The following is a 16280-nucleotide window of genomic DNA, read 5'->3' as shown; positions in this document are numbered from 1 at the left end:
CTTCTCTTAGCAGACTCCTTCCCTAGTTTTCTATGGTAAGTTGGCGCAGGGTTTAGTTTGTTGCTCTTTTGGATCTGCCAACTCCTTCTTTATTGCCTACCACAATATGCCCATTAATTTTTCATGCATCCTTAGGCTTGAATTTCCCCACCTTCTGTCCTAAATAGGACTAGTCCCTTAGGGACAGCATAGGAGCTCTCTTTTCTTGTGGCCTCCCTCTTCCATTCTCCACTGGCAAGTCACTCCAGAATTGAAGACTGGACAGTTGCTTGCTTCACTCTTTAAGGACACCCTGGCTTTATAAGCAAGGTGCTAAGCTGGGCTGGCCACCTCTGGTCTTCTTGGCATGGCATTTCTGTTGTGAAACATCCCTTTATAGAAAGTGAGGTGAAGGTAATGGTGTAGGAGCCTCTGCTTTTGAATGAGTCAGAGATGGGAAGGTGAACAAAGCCCTTGACTATGTGGCTTCACTCCCCTGTAATTTAACCTCTGTGACACAGAGCATGTAGACTGGATGAAAAATGCTGGCAACCCATCCCGTTAGGGAGACACTGTGGTCCCTGATAGGGAGCTGGGGATATAAGGAGCTTTATCTTTTAGGTCACACCTGCCTGGTGTCATGCCAAGCTGGAGTTGAGGGGAGAGATAGCAGCTAATCTGGGGCTGAGGGACAGAGAGAGCCATAGACCTTGCTGCTGTTACCAAAATTTAGGTTTTCTTGGATAATTTTTTTAAAAGATAGACTTTATTCAGAGAGAGAGAGAGAGAGAGAATTTTTCAATATTTATTTTTTAGTTTTCGGCAGACACAACATCTTTATTTTTATGTGGTGCTGAGGATCGAACCCAGAGCCCCGCGCAAGCCAGGCAAGCGCGTTACCGCTTGAGCCACATCCCCAGCCCAATAAATATTTCTTTATTGTCTATATACCCTTAGGACAAATTATAGAAATTTTAAGTAGTTATTGTAGTAGTTTTGTAAAGTATTCACCAGTTAAGATGGATCCACAAAGCTACTGACTCCTCCATTCTGGAAGTGAAAATTTCTGTAATAGTATTATATTGTGGATTTTATTTACATGTCTGCTATAGTTTGAATCTCGAATGTAACACAAAGGCACATGTGGCTTGGTCTCCCAGCCTGTGGTACTGTTGTGAGGTGGTGGAACCTTCTGGAGGTTTTGCCTAGTTGGAGGAAGTTAGGTCACGGGAGGGCGGGGAGGGGAGGTGCTTTGGAAGGGGATATGGGACATTGGCTTCTTACTCTCTTTTTGCTTTTTGGCTAATGAAGTGAACAATCCTCCACCATGCACTCCCACTATAATGTACTGAGATGCCACAAACCCAAAGCACCAAGGTCTACAACCTCTGATATCATGAGTCAAACATTTCCTCCTTTTAAGTAGCTTTATCTCAGATATTTGTAAAATAACAGAAAGTTGACTAACACAATGTTCTTGATAAGTAGCACTTTTCCCCACTACACCATCCTGGGCCATTTGCACCAGTTCACACCTATTTTCCCTCCCTGCACTGTCCCCTGTGAGTTGTTTTCTAGGCTCTTATGCTAGCTGGATTCTGGCTGACTTTGGCCAATGGGAGAGACCGAAGGAAGAAGAAAGGGAGAAGTCAGTGATTTCTCCCTTCCTTTGTCTACCTTAGGCTTCACCAACTGCAGTTTTTGCTCCAGTTCTGGCCAGGCCAGGCCAAGCCTCTATGGCTTCCACTTTCACTGGGTTATGCAGTACATTCTCCTACCTGAGAAGGCCTTCCAACTGAGGGATTAAGAGTGGCTTCCCACATTGTCCTTCCTGTCCCTATTACCTCTCAACTCTTATACCGTATCTAACCAGTGCCCTGCAATAAACTCCTTCTGTTACAAATACCTAGAATGGTGTCTATTTTCTGGTTAGACCTTGACCAAGACACCATAGTACTTCCTTTTCTCTTCATTCCTGTATTTATTCTGCTATTTTCCCTTTTTTTGGGGGGGTTGGGGGGTGGGGATGGAATCCAGTACCTCACATATGCTGGACAAGTACTCTACCACTTAGCTACATATATCTCCAGCCTCTTTTTTTTCTTATTCTAAAGTTCTTCATATCATTTAAGTACTAACCCTTTATTAATTTTTTTTGGTAGTTGTAGATGGGCATCATGCCTTTATTTATTTATTTTTGCAGGCGGTGCTAAGGATTGAACCCAGTGTCTCACACATGTTAGGTGGGTACTCTGCCACTGAGCCACAACTCCAGCCCATAACCCTTTATTGATTTTATGTCCTGGGAATATCTTCTCTTAAGTTTGTTATTTGTCTTTTCATTCTTCTTTATGTTGCATTTTGATGAACAGTTCTTTAATTACATAATTTAGTTTTCAAATTCTCTTTCTTGATGGTTTGTGTTCTTTGCATCTTAAGAAATCCTCCCCTGAACTTCCCTCAAGAACATATTCTCCTAGATTCAAAAGTTTCTTAGTTTCACCTTATACATTTAAGTCATAAAATAACTTGAATTTACACGAGATGGGTCCAATTTCATGTGAAAAGCCTTCCTTCTCTTTATAGATCTTCTAGTTCTACATACTTACAGGATTTATTTCTGGACCCTATTCTGTCCCATTACTATGTTCTTTGTTCCTGAATTACTGTTTTGCTAGCTGCTATAGACTAAGAGTTTGTGCTGCCACCACAATTCATGTGTTGAAGTCTAATTCCTAATGTGGTGGTATTAGGAAGTAGGATGCTTAAGAAGAGATTACATCATGAGGGTGGAACCTCCATGCATAGGTGGTGAAGGCATTCCTCTACCCACTGTCTGACAGGGTCACAACATGGGGGGTGCTGTGGCAGGCCCGCACAATCTGGAAACCAGACCATGGGAATGTTAAGTGTTTTGTTTATGATACTCATGATATGGATAATAGGGCATATGTCAATCAATAATAAGAGTATGTATTGCCTGAGATTGCATGAAAATTCCCAGAATGAAACTAAGGATACAATTAAGACATGCCACAAGGTGTGTTTCAATATCTCTCAGGATACAATCAATAGTGTTATTCCTCAAGAAACTTACGGGAAAAAGATTGCAAATCGAGGTTCCTGAGGAAAGCTTAACAATTTACATTAAGCCCCCAATTCTAAAGCCACAACCTCTGCAACATACACCCCCCTCCCCCCAAGACAGTCCTTTGCTTTACACAGGAATTTATGATGAAAATGGGAAACACACAGTTAATATAAATGACAAATGGGTTGAGGTGCAAAGCCTGCCCTTTAGTTAAAGATTACAAAGACATAAGAATTGGTGTGCTTTGACCAAGGATTAAGGAAACTCGGTAAGAAAGCAGTAAAATAGATCATATGAAAAAAAGGAAATTACCTTGGAAATTAAAAATAATGTAAAATTAACATAGATATATTTTAGAGGCACTTCAGAATAGTAGGCTTTTAAAGTAATCGACTTTCACTATTTTAAGTGTGTTTTACTGGGATTTTAGTTTAGAAGTAAGAAAGTTTACCAATAATCATAAGTATGTTTTAAAGTTAAAGGTTAATGAAATAAAGTATGCTTAAAGTGAATAATAGGTCAGGAGACATGTAGTCTTGTTGCCTAGTCTAACACCTAGTGATTGAGGTAAAAACGTAAAAGCTTAATCATGATTGGCTAAGATGATGAAAAATATTTTGAGGGGCTGGGGTTGTGGCTCAGTGGTGGAGTGCTTGCCTAGCATGCACGGGGCACTGGGTTCTATCCTTAGCACCACATAAATGTAAAATAAAGATACTGTGTCCACCTAAAACTAAAAAATAAATATTTTTAAAAAAAATATTTTGAACAATGTACTCACTATCAATGTATGTCAGAAAAGATTGTAACTCTTGAAAATTATGTAAATCAAATAAATTTAGGGCTTTGAAGCTCTTCATTAACTACCTAAAAAAAACCCTTGTAAAAAAGATATAAAAATATATTCTTCTTTCGCCAACGCCACTCCTCCTTCAGGACCCCTGGATCCCCTGCCGGGGCTGGACCCTGGCACATAGGATTAGTGCCCTTATGAAAGAGACTATACAGAGATGTCTCCTGCATTCCACCTCAGAAGGACACGGTAAGATGATGCCAGGAAGAGTCTTACCAGACACAGAAACTGCCAGTGCCTTCATCACACACTTGTTGGCTTCCAGAACTGTAAGAATGCATTTCTGTTGTCTATCAGCCACCCCCAGTCTATGGCAATGTGTTAGAAGAGCCTGAACAGACTAAGACACTGTCTATATTATAAATTAAAGCTCTACACAAACCTTAGTATTTGGCAGGGTAAACCCCCTTACCTTGTTTTGTCCTAGATTTGTCTTAGGGGTTCTTGATCCTTTCATTCTTCCATATCTGCCCTGATATGTGTGTGTGTGTGTGTGTGTGTGTGTGTGTGTGTGTGTGTGTGTGTGTGAATACACACATTTATATATATAATTTGATCTTGAAGGTCTCATATATCTTAGATTTGTTTCTAGGTACATTTTATGTTATTATAAGTGCCTTCTTTCTAATTAAATCTTTGAACTGGTTGTTCCTGGTATATTAAATTACAAATTTTTGTACATTAATTTTCCAGCTAACAACCTTGTGAAATTCTCTCATTTTATTCCAAGACTTCAGTTCTACTGAATCTTCTACACAATTGTTGCCAACAGACATTAAATTTTATCAAAACTTTTTCCTGCTTCTTTTGAGACCACCACACAATTTCCTCCTGCCACCTGTGCTTCTACCAATACTGCATTCCTGGTAAGTTGAGACACAGGCAAGCAAAAGGTATGGTTGCCTGCCTGGCTCTCTTGGTATAACCAGAGAGCTTAAAGTCTCAAAGGGTAGCCCTGTTTGCAGTGCATTTAAGCAGTACATTAACAATCAATAAGGGAAATGTCTAACTGATAAGCCTGAGGACAATCCACAGAATCCTGCAGAACCCCTCATGGATAAGGAACTCAGCTGAGGGTGAGTATCCCTCCAAAGAAGGGAGGCCCAGAGTCCTGAGAAGGCCGTATACTGGAAGGACAGGGACCTCGAGGAGACAGGCCCAGATTAGACTCTGAGAGTAAAGACCACGTGGGACTAAAGTTGCCAGCAGTAAGTGGGAGTACACAATGTCCCCTGCTACACAGAGTGAGACCAGCAGGGCAGAGAACAGACAGGCAAGGTGGAGTGTATTTCCTATTACACTAACTCCACTTTAGTTAAAAACAAATCTGGGAATGTTTTAATTGCAAAATCAAATGTGCTAATTTTATAATCCAATAATACATTTTAAAATATGTAAGAAAAGATATAAGTTGGCAACTAACTGCTGACTGGGTTACTTGATGTCCAGAAAAAGATGATATATTATTATTGTGGTTCAGGTTTGTTCATAGTGAATAAAGGATGTTTAATTTCTCTTCTATAAATTTGACAAAGCTTCCTGTGGCTACTACCTTTCAACATTATTACTAGATCTCAATTAAATCATTGTTGAAATGGTCATAAAGATTATTTGCCTATTCAAAGATTAAGCAAATGGAAAAGAAAACAACTGTGTAGAAAGATGTGTCAATTTCAAAAGTATGTTGCTCTCATCTGAAATTTCCTAATGTCATCTGAAACTATTCAGATTTACCACAGCTTTGAAAAGTAGACTGGACAGTTCTTTCCAGAATAACTGGTATGATTGCTTCACTGAAAATTACTTGACAAAAGTAAGGAAAAGATGTGAGAGCCAGATAATGTATTAAAAATCTTAAAACTCCAAAGCATTGTATTTGTACTCAGTTACCTTTTTGATTGTGCTTACACATTAAGAAATTTTAAAAATGCAAACTGAAGCATGCCTAGATGTTAAGTAACTGTCAATCCCTACAACAATTCTGTAGCTCAAAATCTCTCCTTTTTCTACGAATGTCAAAAATCCACATTATTTTTTCACTTCAAATGTGACAAAGGATTCAGTGGGGAAAAAAATCCCTTCCACACTCTCTCCCCTACTTACTTACTCTACCACAAAGTAATCATTTCTTGTTTGTCCCAATAAATATTTTATGCATATCCAAAGAAACATGTATTATATATACACACCCCTCCCTTCATACCTGCTGTTTTGCAATTTAACAGTATATTTTGTAGCTCAATTCATATAAATATATAAAGAAATGGTATATAGTCGTGTCTTGCGTTAAATTGTATGGTTAATTACATGTACCATAACTCAGTTGTAGTTTAGTTTTTCTTTTCTGGTATGAATCTGTAAGCAATAAAAGCTCTTTAAAGATGCAATAACCATAATGCTATCATCACGCTTAAAAGTTAATAATTTCTTAATTCACCTATCCAATTGATATTTAATGTTTGCATATCAAACTTTTAAAAATGACTATTTGAGTCAGAATCTAAATGAGGTCAACATATTGCAATGGGTTGATTAATCTTTTAAGTCCCAGTTAATTTGTAGGTTTCCTTTCTTTTATTTATTAAAAAACCAAGGAGTCTTGCTATAGGGTTCCCCAGTCAGATCTTGCTGATTTGGATTCCTGTGGTGTGGTTTAACATGTTCATCTGTTCTTTCCAGCTTCTATACCTTAACAGTTCAATTTAGGGACCTGATCAGATTTGGATTATATATGCTCTGGTATGTGTATGGGTGGGGCGTGAGTGTGGTTTGTACGTGTGTTATGTGTTCACAGTGTGTTCTTTAATTAGGAGGCACACCACGTCTGGTTATCTTTGTAATCTTAGTACAATATTTTTTCCTTGTTTTCTTTTCTTTCTTTCTTTCTTTTTTTTAAGTGCTGGGGCTTGAAGGTTTGAACACAGGGCTTTGAGCTGTGCTAATGCGAAAAGCCCCCAAAGTTTCTTTTTTGATGGAGAAGTGGTAACTAATTTTGAAACAGAATATCCTGCCTTTCAGGAAGAGGTTGTGGTTGATGACTTCAGTGATACACAGGTGCAAGGTTGAGCAATTACTTTGTAATAGAAATAACATTAGAATGACAAATTCCATACCCTTTCCCCCCCCCAAAATTGAACTTTCTACTCGATGAATTTCTAACTGCCACACACTTCACATTTCCCTCGACGTCTCATTTCCAGAACGCAACCAAAACAACAACAACAACAACAACAACAAACACCTCAATGGATAATTTAGTATTAAATATCAAACAAAACTTGTCCCAGCAGCCAATTATTAACGCCAAAGGGCCTCAGGTCAGCTGCAGCACCATGGGGTACTTACCCACCCCCACCCCCACCGGCGCTAAAGCAGCAGCCTCGTCTAACTGGAGCTTTATTCTTCCTTTTTCACCTTTTCCTGAGTGCGGACGTGGGCACCTGCAGGGATTCGAAGTGCTCCGCGAGTCCCAGAACCTCAGAAGCCGGCGGCCAAGAACCGTGGAATCCCGGTTCCGCGCAGGGGCCTCGGAGTGCGGCGCCCGGAGGCAGCCTCTCCCCGAGAGGCCGGGGGCGGGTCGGGGCGGGGTCTCGGGGCTCCGCCCCTGGCCGCGTCTCGGACGCTGCGCCGGCCGCCCTCAGACACCAGCCTAGTAGCTGCCGCCAGCGCAGTCGCTTCGACAGATCCCGGCGGGGAGCGAGAGCCGAGACCGAGACCGGGCCCGTGAGCCGCCGCCGCCGCCGCCATGGGGAGCCGCGTGTCCCGGGAAGACTTCGAGTGGGTCTACACCGACCAGCCCCACGCCGACCGGCGCCAGGAGATCTTGGGTGAGGACCCGGCGCCCCGTTATGTGTGTGCACGGCCTTCCGCGCGGGTCCTGCGCGGCCGAGGGCGCCCGAGGCCCGTTACCAGCCCGCTTCCCGCGCGTCCCGCCGAAGCTCCGGCTTCCTGCTCCTCCGCTCGCGTGGAGAGGCCGGGGTGAGGCGCCGGCCGGGCTGCGGGTCCGGGAGCCCCGGGAGGCAGGGGGTCCCGCGCGTCCTCGCGCGTTGCCGGCGCCTTTCCGAGAAGAGGCGCGGGCGCGTTGGGGCCGACCCGTTGGGGCCAAGGGCCCCTGGGCCACCCCTGGCCATCCCTCCAGCGGGAAGATCCTGTGCCCTCGGTGGGCGCCGTTGCTGCCGCCTGCTCCCGGGCGAAGCCGGCGTGTGCGGTGTAGGGCGTGGTCCTGCGGCATCCCGGGGCCACTTGAACCAAGTCACGTGGTCCAGGGCCGAGGGCCGTCAGGGCGAGGGACCGACACCTGACCCTATGACCCAGGGTCTTCTCGGATCGGATGGGTCCCCGTGTGCTTTTCCCACAAGCCTTGGATGCAAGAAGGGTAGAATTCATAAGATGTTTTTCATCCGTCTCGGTTTTGTGGATGAAGAGACTGAAATATGGAAGACTTGGCAAATAAACAAGATGTGCAGCTTAGCCTGCTGGTTTCCCAAATGATTGCTAATTTAGGCCTTTTAGGCCAAACTAACTAGGCCTTACCCAACTCTCTGGAGTATTTGGGCCTTCTGTGTAAACATTTTTTCTTATCCCTTGCAGGCTGCTCTTAATGATATGTTAGGCACTGGGTTAAATGCTTTACAAAAATGAAAAACTGGAGTTTAATCTTCTCTCTTAGAAATTTGGCTAGGTCTGTAGTTTAAGTGATGAGTTAACGCAGAAAGGAGGATTCTAATCCGGTTTAGATTACCTCCAAAGAATATGTTTTTTAATTTTTAATAATTCTTGAACTAATGGTTGGAGAATTCTCTCATATATACAACTATTTCCCTCGTTTTTCTTTTCAACATCCATTTGCCCAGTGAAAAGAAAAAACCAAGATACTTATTTTTGCAGGAGTATCTGAAGTTAGATGTTTGAGGTTTTCACAGATAAGTGTTGGTAAGTCCCATTGAAATGGTTTTTGTTTTTCCCTCCTTCCCTTCCTGGTAGTCAGACTCAGCTAGGCAAGAGCACTACCACTAAGCTACAGCCCCAGCCCCTACAATAGATTTTAAAAATTGAGTCACTGATTAGGAGCTGAACTTTTTAAATTTTTTGTAGTTGTAGATGAACAGCATGCCTTTATTGTATTTTTTTTTTTTTTTTTTTTTTTTTTTAATGTGGTACTAAGGATCCAACCCAGTGCTTCACACATGCTAGGCAAGCGCTCTGCCACTGTGCTACAGCCTCACTCTGGGAGCTGAACTTTTACAGTTGCTTATTAAGGGTAGTTCTTTAAGTAACTGAGTTTTTAGATTTCTTTCTTTTTTTTAAATTAAAATGTATATTTCTCAAGTAACTTACACATACTTGATATGAGAATGCATATGTTACATTTTTTCTGTGCCTTGTCTAAATGTCTCATAAGAATTAAAAAAAAAAAAAAAGGACGGTGGCTGTGGCTCAGTGATAGTAGCACTTGCCTTGCATGTGGGGCACTGGGTTCGCCACTCAGTATTGCATAAAAATAAAATAATGGTCCATCAACAACTAAAAAAATATTTTTAAAAATGACTCCCAAATACTGGAATTTAGTTATCTATTCAATAGTCAAGAAAATCAAGGAAGCAAGAAGGTGCAAATTGATGCAAATTTCAACCAAAAGCTTTTTTGTCCCCAACAAAATTACTATCATTTGAACCTTTTCAGTTGAAAGGACTACATATTTCTCAATGAAAATTCATTTCCAAGCAGGTGATTGGAAATTCTTTAAGGGTGGGAGATGGATTAAGCTTAGGAAAAATAAGAATCTGGGGATTAGTTTAAACTTTGTTTAAATGAAAAAAGATATTTCTACAATTTCAGGGTTTGAGGGGGTAGGGAAAAGCATATTAGACCATAGACATATTTAACAATCACCTCTATATAGTTTAAATTTATATTTAGAGGGCTGAGGATGTTACCTCAGTGGTAGAGTACTTGCCTAGCTTGCAAGAGGCTCTGGGTTCAATTTCTAATACCTCAAAAACAAAACAAAATCCGAAGGCTCGGGACTAGATCATTATCAGTGGGTCAAATAAGAATAAGTCACAAGTAATGCCTTCTTTACTTTTTGTACTTTCTTTCTTTTTTTTTTTTTTTTAAGAGAGAATGAGAGACAGAGAGAGAGGGAGAGAGAGAGAGAATTTTAATATTTATTTATTTTAGTTCTCGGCGGACACAACATCTTTGTTTGCATGTGGTACTGAGGATCGAACCCTGACCGCACACATGCCAGGCGAGCGCGCTACCGCTTGAGCCACATCCCCAGCCCTACTTTTTGTACTTTCATAGGGAAGCAATTTTTTAACAAATATATTGAAATATTAATCACATAAAATTCACCCATTTAAAGGATAAAATTCATTCTTCTTAGTATACAGTTATGAAATTCTCCCTGTCATCTAATTTTAGAATATTTCATTATCCCAGAAGAGGCTCTGAACCCATTAGCAGTCCACATCTGTTTCTACTCCTTTCCCCAATAGAAAGCAATTTACTTCTGTCTTGATTGATTTACCTAATTGGGACATTTCTTATCAATGAAATCATACAATGCTTGATCTTCTCTGAGTGACTTCTTTCACTTCCTTTAATATTTTTGGACTGTACATCATCCTCTTTGTAGCTAAATAATTGTGTTTTTAGGGATATACCACTTTTTACTTAAGTTGGTAGGTGTTTGGGCTGTTTCCCTTTTTCAGCTATTTCATATAATGCTGTGAACATTGATGTGCAAGTTATTGAATGGATATGTTTTCATTTCTTTGGGGTAGATATGTAGGAGTGGAGTTGCTGGGCCATTAGTCATTTTGAAAACTGCCAAAAGGTTCTCCAATTTACACCATTTTACATTCCCACCAGCAGTGTGTGAAATTTCTAGTTATGGGCTGGGGTTGTGGCTCAGTGGTAGAGTGCTTGCCTAGCATGTGTGCGGTACTGTGTTCCATCCTCAGCACCACATAAAAAAAAAATAAATAAATAAAGGTATTTTGTCCATTTGCAACTAAAAAAAGAAAAACTTAAAAAAAAATAGTTCCAGTTTCTCCATATCCTCATTATTGCCTCTTTTTTATTTTAACCATTCTAGTAGGTGTGAAGTTGAATCTGTAGTTTGTTTCTGTTTTTCCCACTAATTATGTTAAACATCTTTCACCTGCTTATTATTAGCCTTTGCATGTTTTTTTATATTCTGAATACAGTTCACCTATGAGATAGATGATTTGCAAACATGATTCCCATTCTTGGCTTGTCTTGTCATTTTTTTGATGATATCATTTTCAACAGAAGCGATTTTGATATAGTCCAGTGTATCTATTTTTTTTTCTTTTGTCACTTGTGCTTTTGTTTTAGTATGTAAGAAACCATGAAAGTTGAGAAGATTTACTTCAACAACTTCCTTTGAGTTTGACCGTTTTCTTATAGTTAGATCTGTGATCCATTTTTAGCTAATTGTTACGTATGGCCTAAGGAAGGGGTCCAATTTCATTCTCTTGCGTGTTGATTCCAGTTGTTCCACCATCATCTGTTGAAAAGATTATTCTTTCTCTCCATTTCCTTATTTGGCTTCCTTATACTACTGACTTTTTTTTTTTTTTTAATATTCTTAGTTGTAGATGTATACAATACCTTTATTTTCTTTATTTTTTTTATGTGGTGCTGGGGATTGAACCCAGTGCCTCACATATGCTAGGCAAGTGTTCTACCACTGAGCCACAATCCCAGCCCAGAACTAACTGACTTCTATATACTGTTACAGCTTTGTGAAATTTCATTACAGAATTACTTGGTGTTATTTGTCTGAGAGAAATGTGAAACTAAGTTTCATGGTTTTAAAATACCTACAGAATGTATATTATGTTCTATCCTTTGTCAAATGTTGATTTATTTTATAAGGTTAAGATGCTGAAGATCTGTAAAACATAGATAAAATATTTAATACAAATGAATACATCTATATTTGGGAGTAATTTTTCTTGCATGAATATTAAGTTGTTGTGTCATAGTATTTTAAACTTTACTATCAGAATATACTCTTTCCTTGTAGTAGGTAAACATTTGTTAAAGTCTTGAATAGAGGGAATATTATCATTTGGAGATGAAAATGTCTAGTTAATGTGTTAATTATAATTCATGAGTAACTAGGTACTTTTCTACATTCCTGATTTTTTTTTTCTTACAGCAAAGTATCCAGAGATAAAATCCTTGATGAAACCTGATTCCAACTTGATATGGATTATAATTATGATGGTTCTCACCCAGTTGGTTGCATTTTACTTAGTAAAAGACTTGGACTGGAAATGGGTTATATTTTGGGCCTACGTCTTTGGCAGCTGCATTAACCACTCAATGACGCTGGCTATTCATGAGATTTCCCACAATTTTGCCTTTGGCCACCACAAGGCACTGTGGAATCGCTGGTTTGGAATGTTTGCCAATCTTCCTATTGGGGTTCCATATTCGATTTCTTTTAAGAGGTATCACATGGATCATCATCGATATCTTGGAGCTGACGGCATCGATGTGGATATTCCTACTGATTTTGAGGGCTGGTTCTTCTGTACCACTTTCAGAAAGTTTCTGTGGGTTATTCTTCAGCCTCTCTTTTATGCTTTTCGACCTCTGCTCATCAACCCCAAACCAATTTCTCATCTGGAAATTATCAATACTGTGGCCCAGATCATTTTTGACATTATAGTTTACTACGTTTTGGGAATTAAATCTTTAGTCTACATGTTGGCAGCATCCCTGCTTGGTCTGGGTTTGCACCCGATTTCTGGACATTTCATAGCTGAACATTACATGTTCTTAAAGGGACATGAAACTTACTCATATTATGGGCCTCTGAATTTACTCACCTTCAATGTGGGTTACCACAATGAGCATCATGACTTCCCCAATGTACCTGGAAAAAACCTCCCACTGGTAAGTAAAGGACTTGATGCATATTCTGATTTCTGATTAGTATGTAAGAAAATTAGTTTGACTTGCTTATTTTAAAGAGTCCACTATATTTTGTCAATCTAAGCTGCTCATCAAAGAAGCGGGAGAAAAGGGAAGGATGTAAATCTTGTGTCTGCCAGCTTAATTCTACAAAGAGTTAACTATCCTTATGCTTAATTTCTGAATTTAGGGTTCATAAATGTTGAAAGATATATATATATATATATATATATATATATATATATATATATATATATATATATGTAATTTGGAAATAGAAAACTAAGTCCCTTGTGATCATGATCACCATTAAACCAGTGCTAAGACTTGTTTAATTTATGATGAACAGATAATCTGCATAATTGTCTGCAAAATTAATGAACAACAGTTTCCAATACCATAATCTTTCTTAATCAGGAACTCTTTCTTTTGACCAAAGACTTTGTATATTGTATTTTTACTGTAAAACTATGGTTTTATAGGAAAATGTCGATTGGTGATACATGTTGAAATATCTAGGGATGAAATATTAGGGCTAAGTTGTCACATAATTTCTCCACCTTTCAAAAAGTTCAGAAAAGAACAAAGTGTGTGGGTTTATTAGATATAATACAGTTTTCTTAGTACATAGAGAAAAAACGGATTCATAGGGTTAATCAGTGGTAAAACAGGTGAGGGCACATTAGTGTTCATTTTATACTTTTTGACTTTTGAATAGGTTTTACATTTTCAGAATAAAATGCATGGGAAAAAAATTAGCACACAACTGCCTGGAGACAGTTTGAGCCTGTGCTGCGATGCAGTGTCATGCGGGTGTCATGCTAACCATATGGTGGCCTGAACAGAGTGTGCAGCCTTTGTTTGCCTTTTCTGTGACTAGGAAAGTGATTGTTATATAATTTGTTAAAAGGAATGTGGTTTAAGAAGAAAGCCAGTCACCCTTTGAACAGAGGGGTTTTTTTTCAACATAAACTGATACTTTCATTTTTCTAGAACAGTTCCAGAATTGAAAACTTAGTTCAGTCATCACTTGACTTAAGGCCCAAAGTACATCTCTGACTATTTACTTCCCTCTCCCTTCCATGTTGTCTTCTTATTCAGTTATCCCTAGAGTTCACTTGTCTTGCCTTTCCTATTCTATGCTGTGTATTGAGAAATATCTTCTTTCCTCAATAACTACCTGATATTTGCTGCATAAATTATAGTAGTTACACTGTATATAACTATTGTATGGTTAGTAAGTATGCAATATGGAGTGTTTTTTTTTAACATCTATATTAAAATCATATCATTTCCCCTTCTTTTTTTTTAATTTTTAAAATTTATTTTTATTTATTTTTATTTTTTTAAATTAATTTTTATTGTTGGTTGTTCAAAACATTACATAGTTCTTGATATATCATATTTCACACTTTGATTCAAGTGGGATATGAACTCCCATTTTTACCCCGTATACAGATTGCAGAATCACATCAGTTGCACATCCATTGATTTACATATTGCCATACTAGTGTCTGTTGTATTCTGCTGCCTTTCCTATCCTCTACTATCCCCCCTCCCCCCTCCCCTCCCCTCTTCTCTCTCTACCCCCTCTACTGTAATTCATTTCTCCCCCTTATATTTTTCCCCCTTTCCCCTCACTTCCTCTTGTATGTAATTTTGTATATCCCTGAGGGTCTCCTTCCATTTCCATGCAATTTCCCTTCTCTCTCCCTTTCCTTCCCACCTCTCATCCCTGTTTAATGTTAATCTTCTTCTCATGCTCTTCGTCCCTACTCTGTTCTTAGTTACTCTCCTTATATCAAAGAAGACATTTTTCTTAAAGTATACATTTCAGAGATTTTTAGTATAATCAGAGTTGTACAGCTATCAATATAATTAATTTTTAAAAGTTGTTATAGTAAGATTTTTAATTTAATATCTTTATTTTTTTTTAAGTTTAATTTTCCCTTATTTTTGGTGAGCTTTGCATGTTTTTCCATTCTCTCACAACTCTGTAGAACACATACATAGAAAGACATCCAGAGATTAATTTTGTTAGCATTTAAATATAACTAGACACAATGGCTAATAAATTCTCAGGTTTTTTAACTCCTAATATTAAAGAATTTATTGATTTTTCTTTTCATGTCTTTGAAACATTTACAAATTATCAACTTTTTATTTTCATTATAGTCATATGATTTGTTTGATTGCAGTGTTCGTATTCAGAGTCTAAATTGGCAGTCATTTTACATTTTTGGAAAGATGGTATCTTTCTGTTCTATTTGATGGTATCTTTCTGATCTAGCCAGTAGTGATCACTAAAATTTATTGACATAAATTCACTGTGGATTATGATCAAGGTTTATTTATACATATGTGTGGACTGTAGATCATCCTTGTTTATGAAAGAATTTTAGGAAGTTTGGAAGGACTAGGATCAAAGTTACCTCCCCTTGGAGGGGGATTTGATATTTCATCCTTTTCTGTTTGTGTCAGACATTCACCAGTCATCCTTGATAGGCCCTAGTGTAACACTTGCTGTCATCTTGCTGTATTTTGTCCCTTCCAGGTGAGGAAAATAGCAGCTGAATACTATGACAACCTCCCCCAGTACAATTCCTGGGTGAGAGTACTGTACGATTTTGTGATGGATGATACAATAAGTCCCTACTCAAGAATGAAGAGACATCCAAAAGGGAAGGAAGTACTGGAGTAAATATCACCACAGCCAAAGGAATTCCTCTCTGAAGCTTTAAAATAGCTGACAAAGTGGAATTTTTGCTGAAAACTGAAGATCAGTGATGCTTAGAAGCTATCATGACACAATTTCAAACTAGGATCTTCCTGCTGTTAAGAAACTAAACTGGGGCTGGGGATGTATCTCAGTGATGAAGCACTTGCCTGCAGCATGCCTGAGGCCCTGGGTTCAGTCCCTGCCATCAAGAGACAATAGAAGCAGCAGCAGCAGCTACTCAGACTTCAACAGGCAGCCTTACCCCTTCATGCTCAGCTTTGCTCACTCACTGTATTGTCGTACCTGGAGGGTCTTCACCCATTTCTGTCATTTTGTAAACATATCATAAAGAGTATTTCTAGTATGTTATTTTCACTATAAAGTTTTACTTTATTAAAATAGCTAATGAACTGAGCTATTAATCACAGTATATTAGTATTTGTTGCATTTTTGTATTTTTCTGTCTTTATAATATGGTTACCTGGGTATTAGGGGGAACTTTCTTTAAAATTTCACTCCAAAAAATAATAATTTAAAAAGGCTGCAAGTTAATACAGTATAAATGATTGAGACAGAAATGTTGCCGAACTACTTAAATTTTTCACTGTTGTACATGAGACCTCAGTTAGATTCTGCTGAATTCTGTACAGCCTACTCATGAATAAAGTACTTACTGAACTTAA

General features: G+C 38.8%; 2 protein-coding genes across 2 annotated transcripts in view; one reads left to right on the top strand and one right to left on the bottom strand.

The window, feature by feature from the left end:
- Tp53bp2 (tumor protein p53 binding protein 2) overlaps positions 1 to 7428 on the bottom strand; it is a 199231-nt gene extending 191803 nt beyond the window's left edge. The window contains exon 1 of the mRNA XM_076831709.1: positions 7338 to 7428. The gene's annotated coding sequence lies outside the window, so the exon portion shown is untranslated. The remainder of the gene's footprint in view (positions 1 to 7337) is intronic.
- A 124-nt stretch (positions 7429 to 7552) lies between these two features.
- Positions 7553 to 16280, top strand: Degs1 (delta 4-desaturase, sphingolipid 1). The gene is made up of 3 exons (XM_076872973.1): positions 7553 to 7750; positions 12118 to 12860; positions 15433 to 16280. Exons 1-3 carry the CDS (start codon positions 7669 to 7671, stop codon positions 15577 to 15579), a joined length of 972 nt encoding a protein of 323 aa, XP_076729088.1. The 5' UTR covers positions 7553 to 7668; the 3' UTR covers positions 15580 to 16280.

This window comes from Callospermophilus lateralis, chromosome 13 (genome assembly GCF_048772815.1).
Source record: "Callospermophilus lateralis isolate mCalLat2 chromosome 13, mCalLat2.hap1, whole genome shotgun sequence".
In the NCBI taxonomy this organism is placed as follows: domain Eukaryota; kingdom Metazoa; phylum Chordata; class Mammalia; order Rodentia; family Sciuridae; genus Callospermophilus; species Callospermophilus lateralis.
This window is presented reverse-complemented; position numbering and strand designations above follow the sequence as displayed.

Bases quoted from the DNA above. Each gene is read 5' to 3' on its own strand.
- Degs1 (XM_076872973.1), top strand. From the start codon at position 7,669: ATGGGGAGCCGCGTGTCCCGGGAAGACTTCGAGTGGGTCTACACCGAC. The intron at 7,751-12,117 runs GTGAGGACCCGG...TTTTTCTTACAG, and splicing joins CCGGCGCCAGGAGATCTTGG to CAAAGTATCCAGAGATAAAA. The intron at 12,861-15,432 runs GTAAGTAAAGGA...TGTCCCTTCCAG, and splicing joins CTGGAAAAAACCTCCCACTG to GTGAGGAAAATAGCAGCTGA.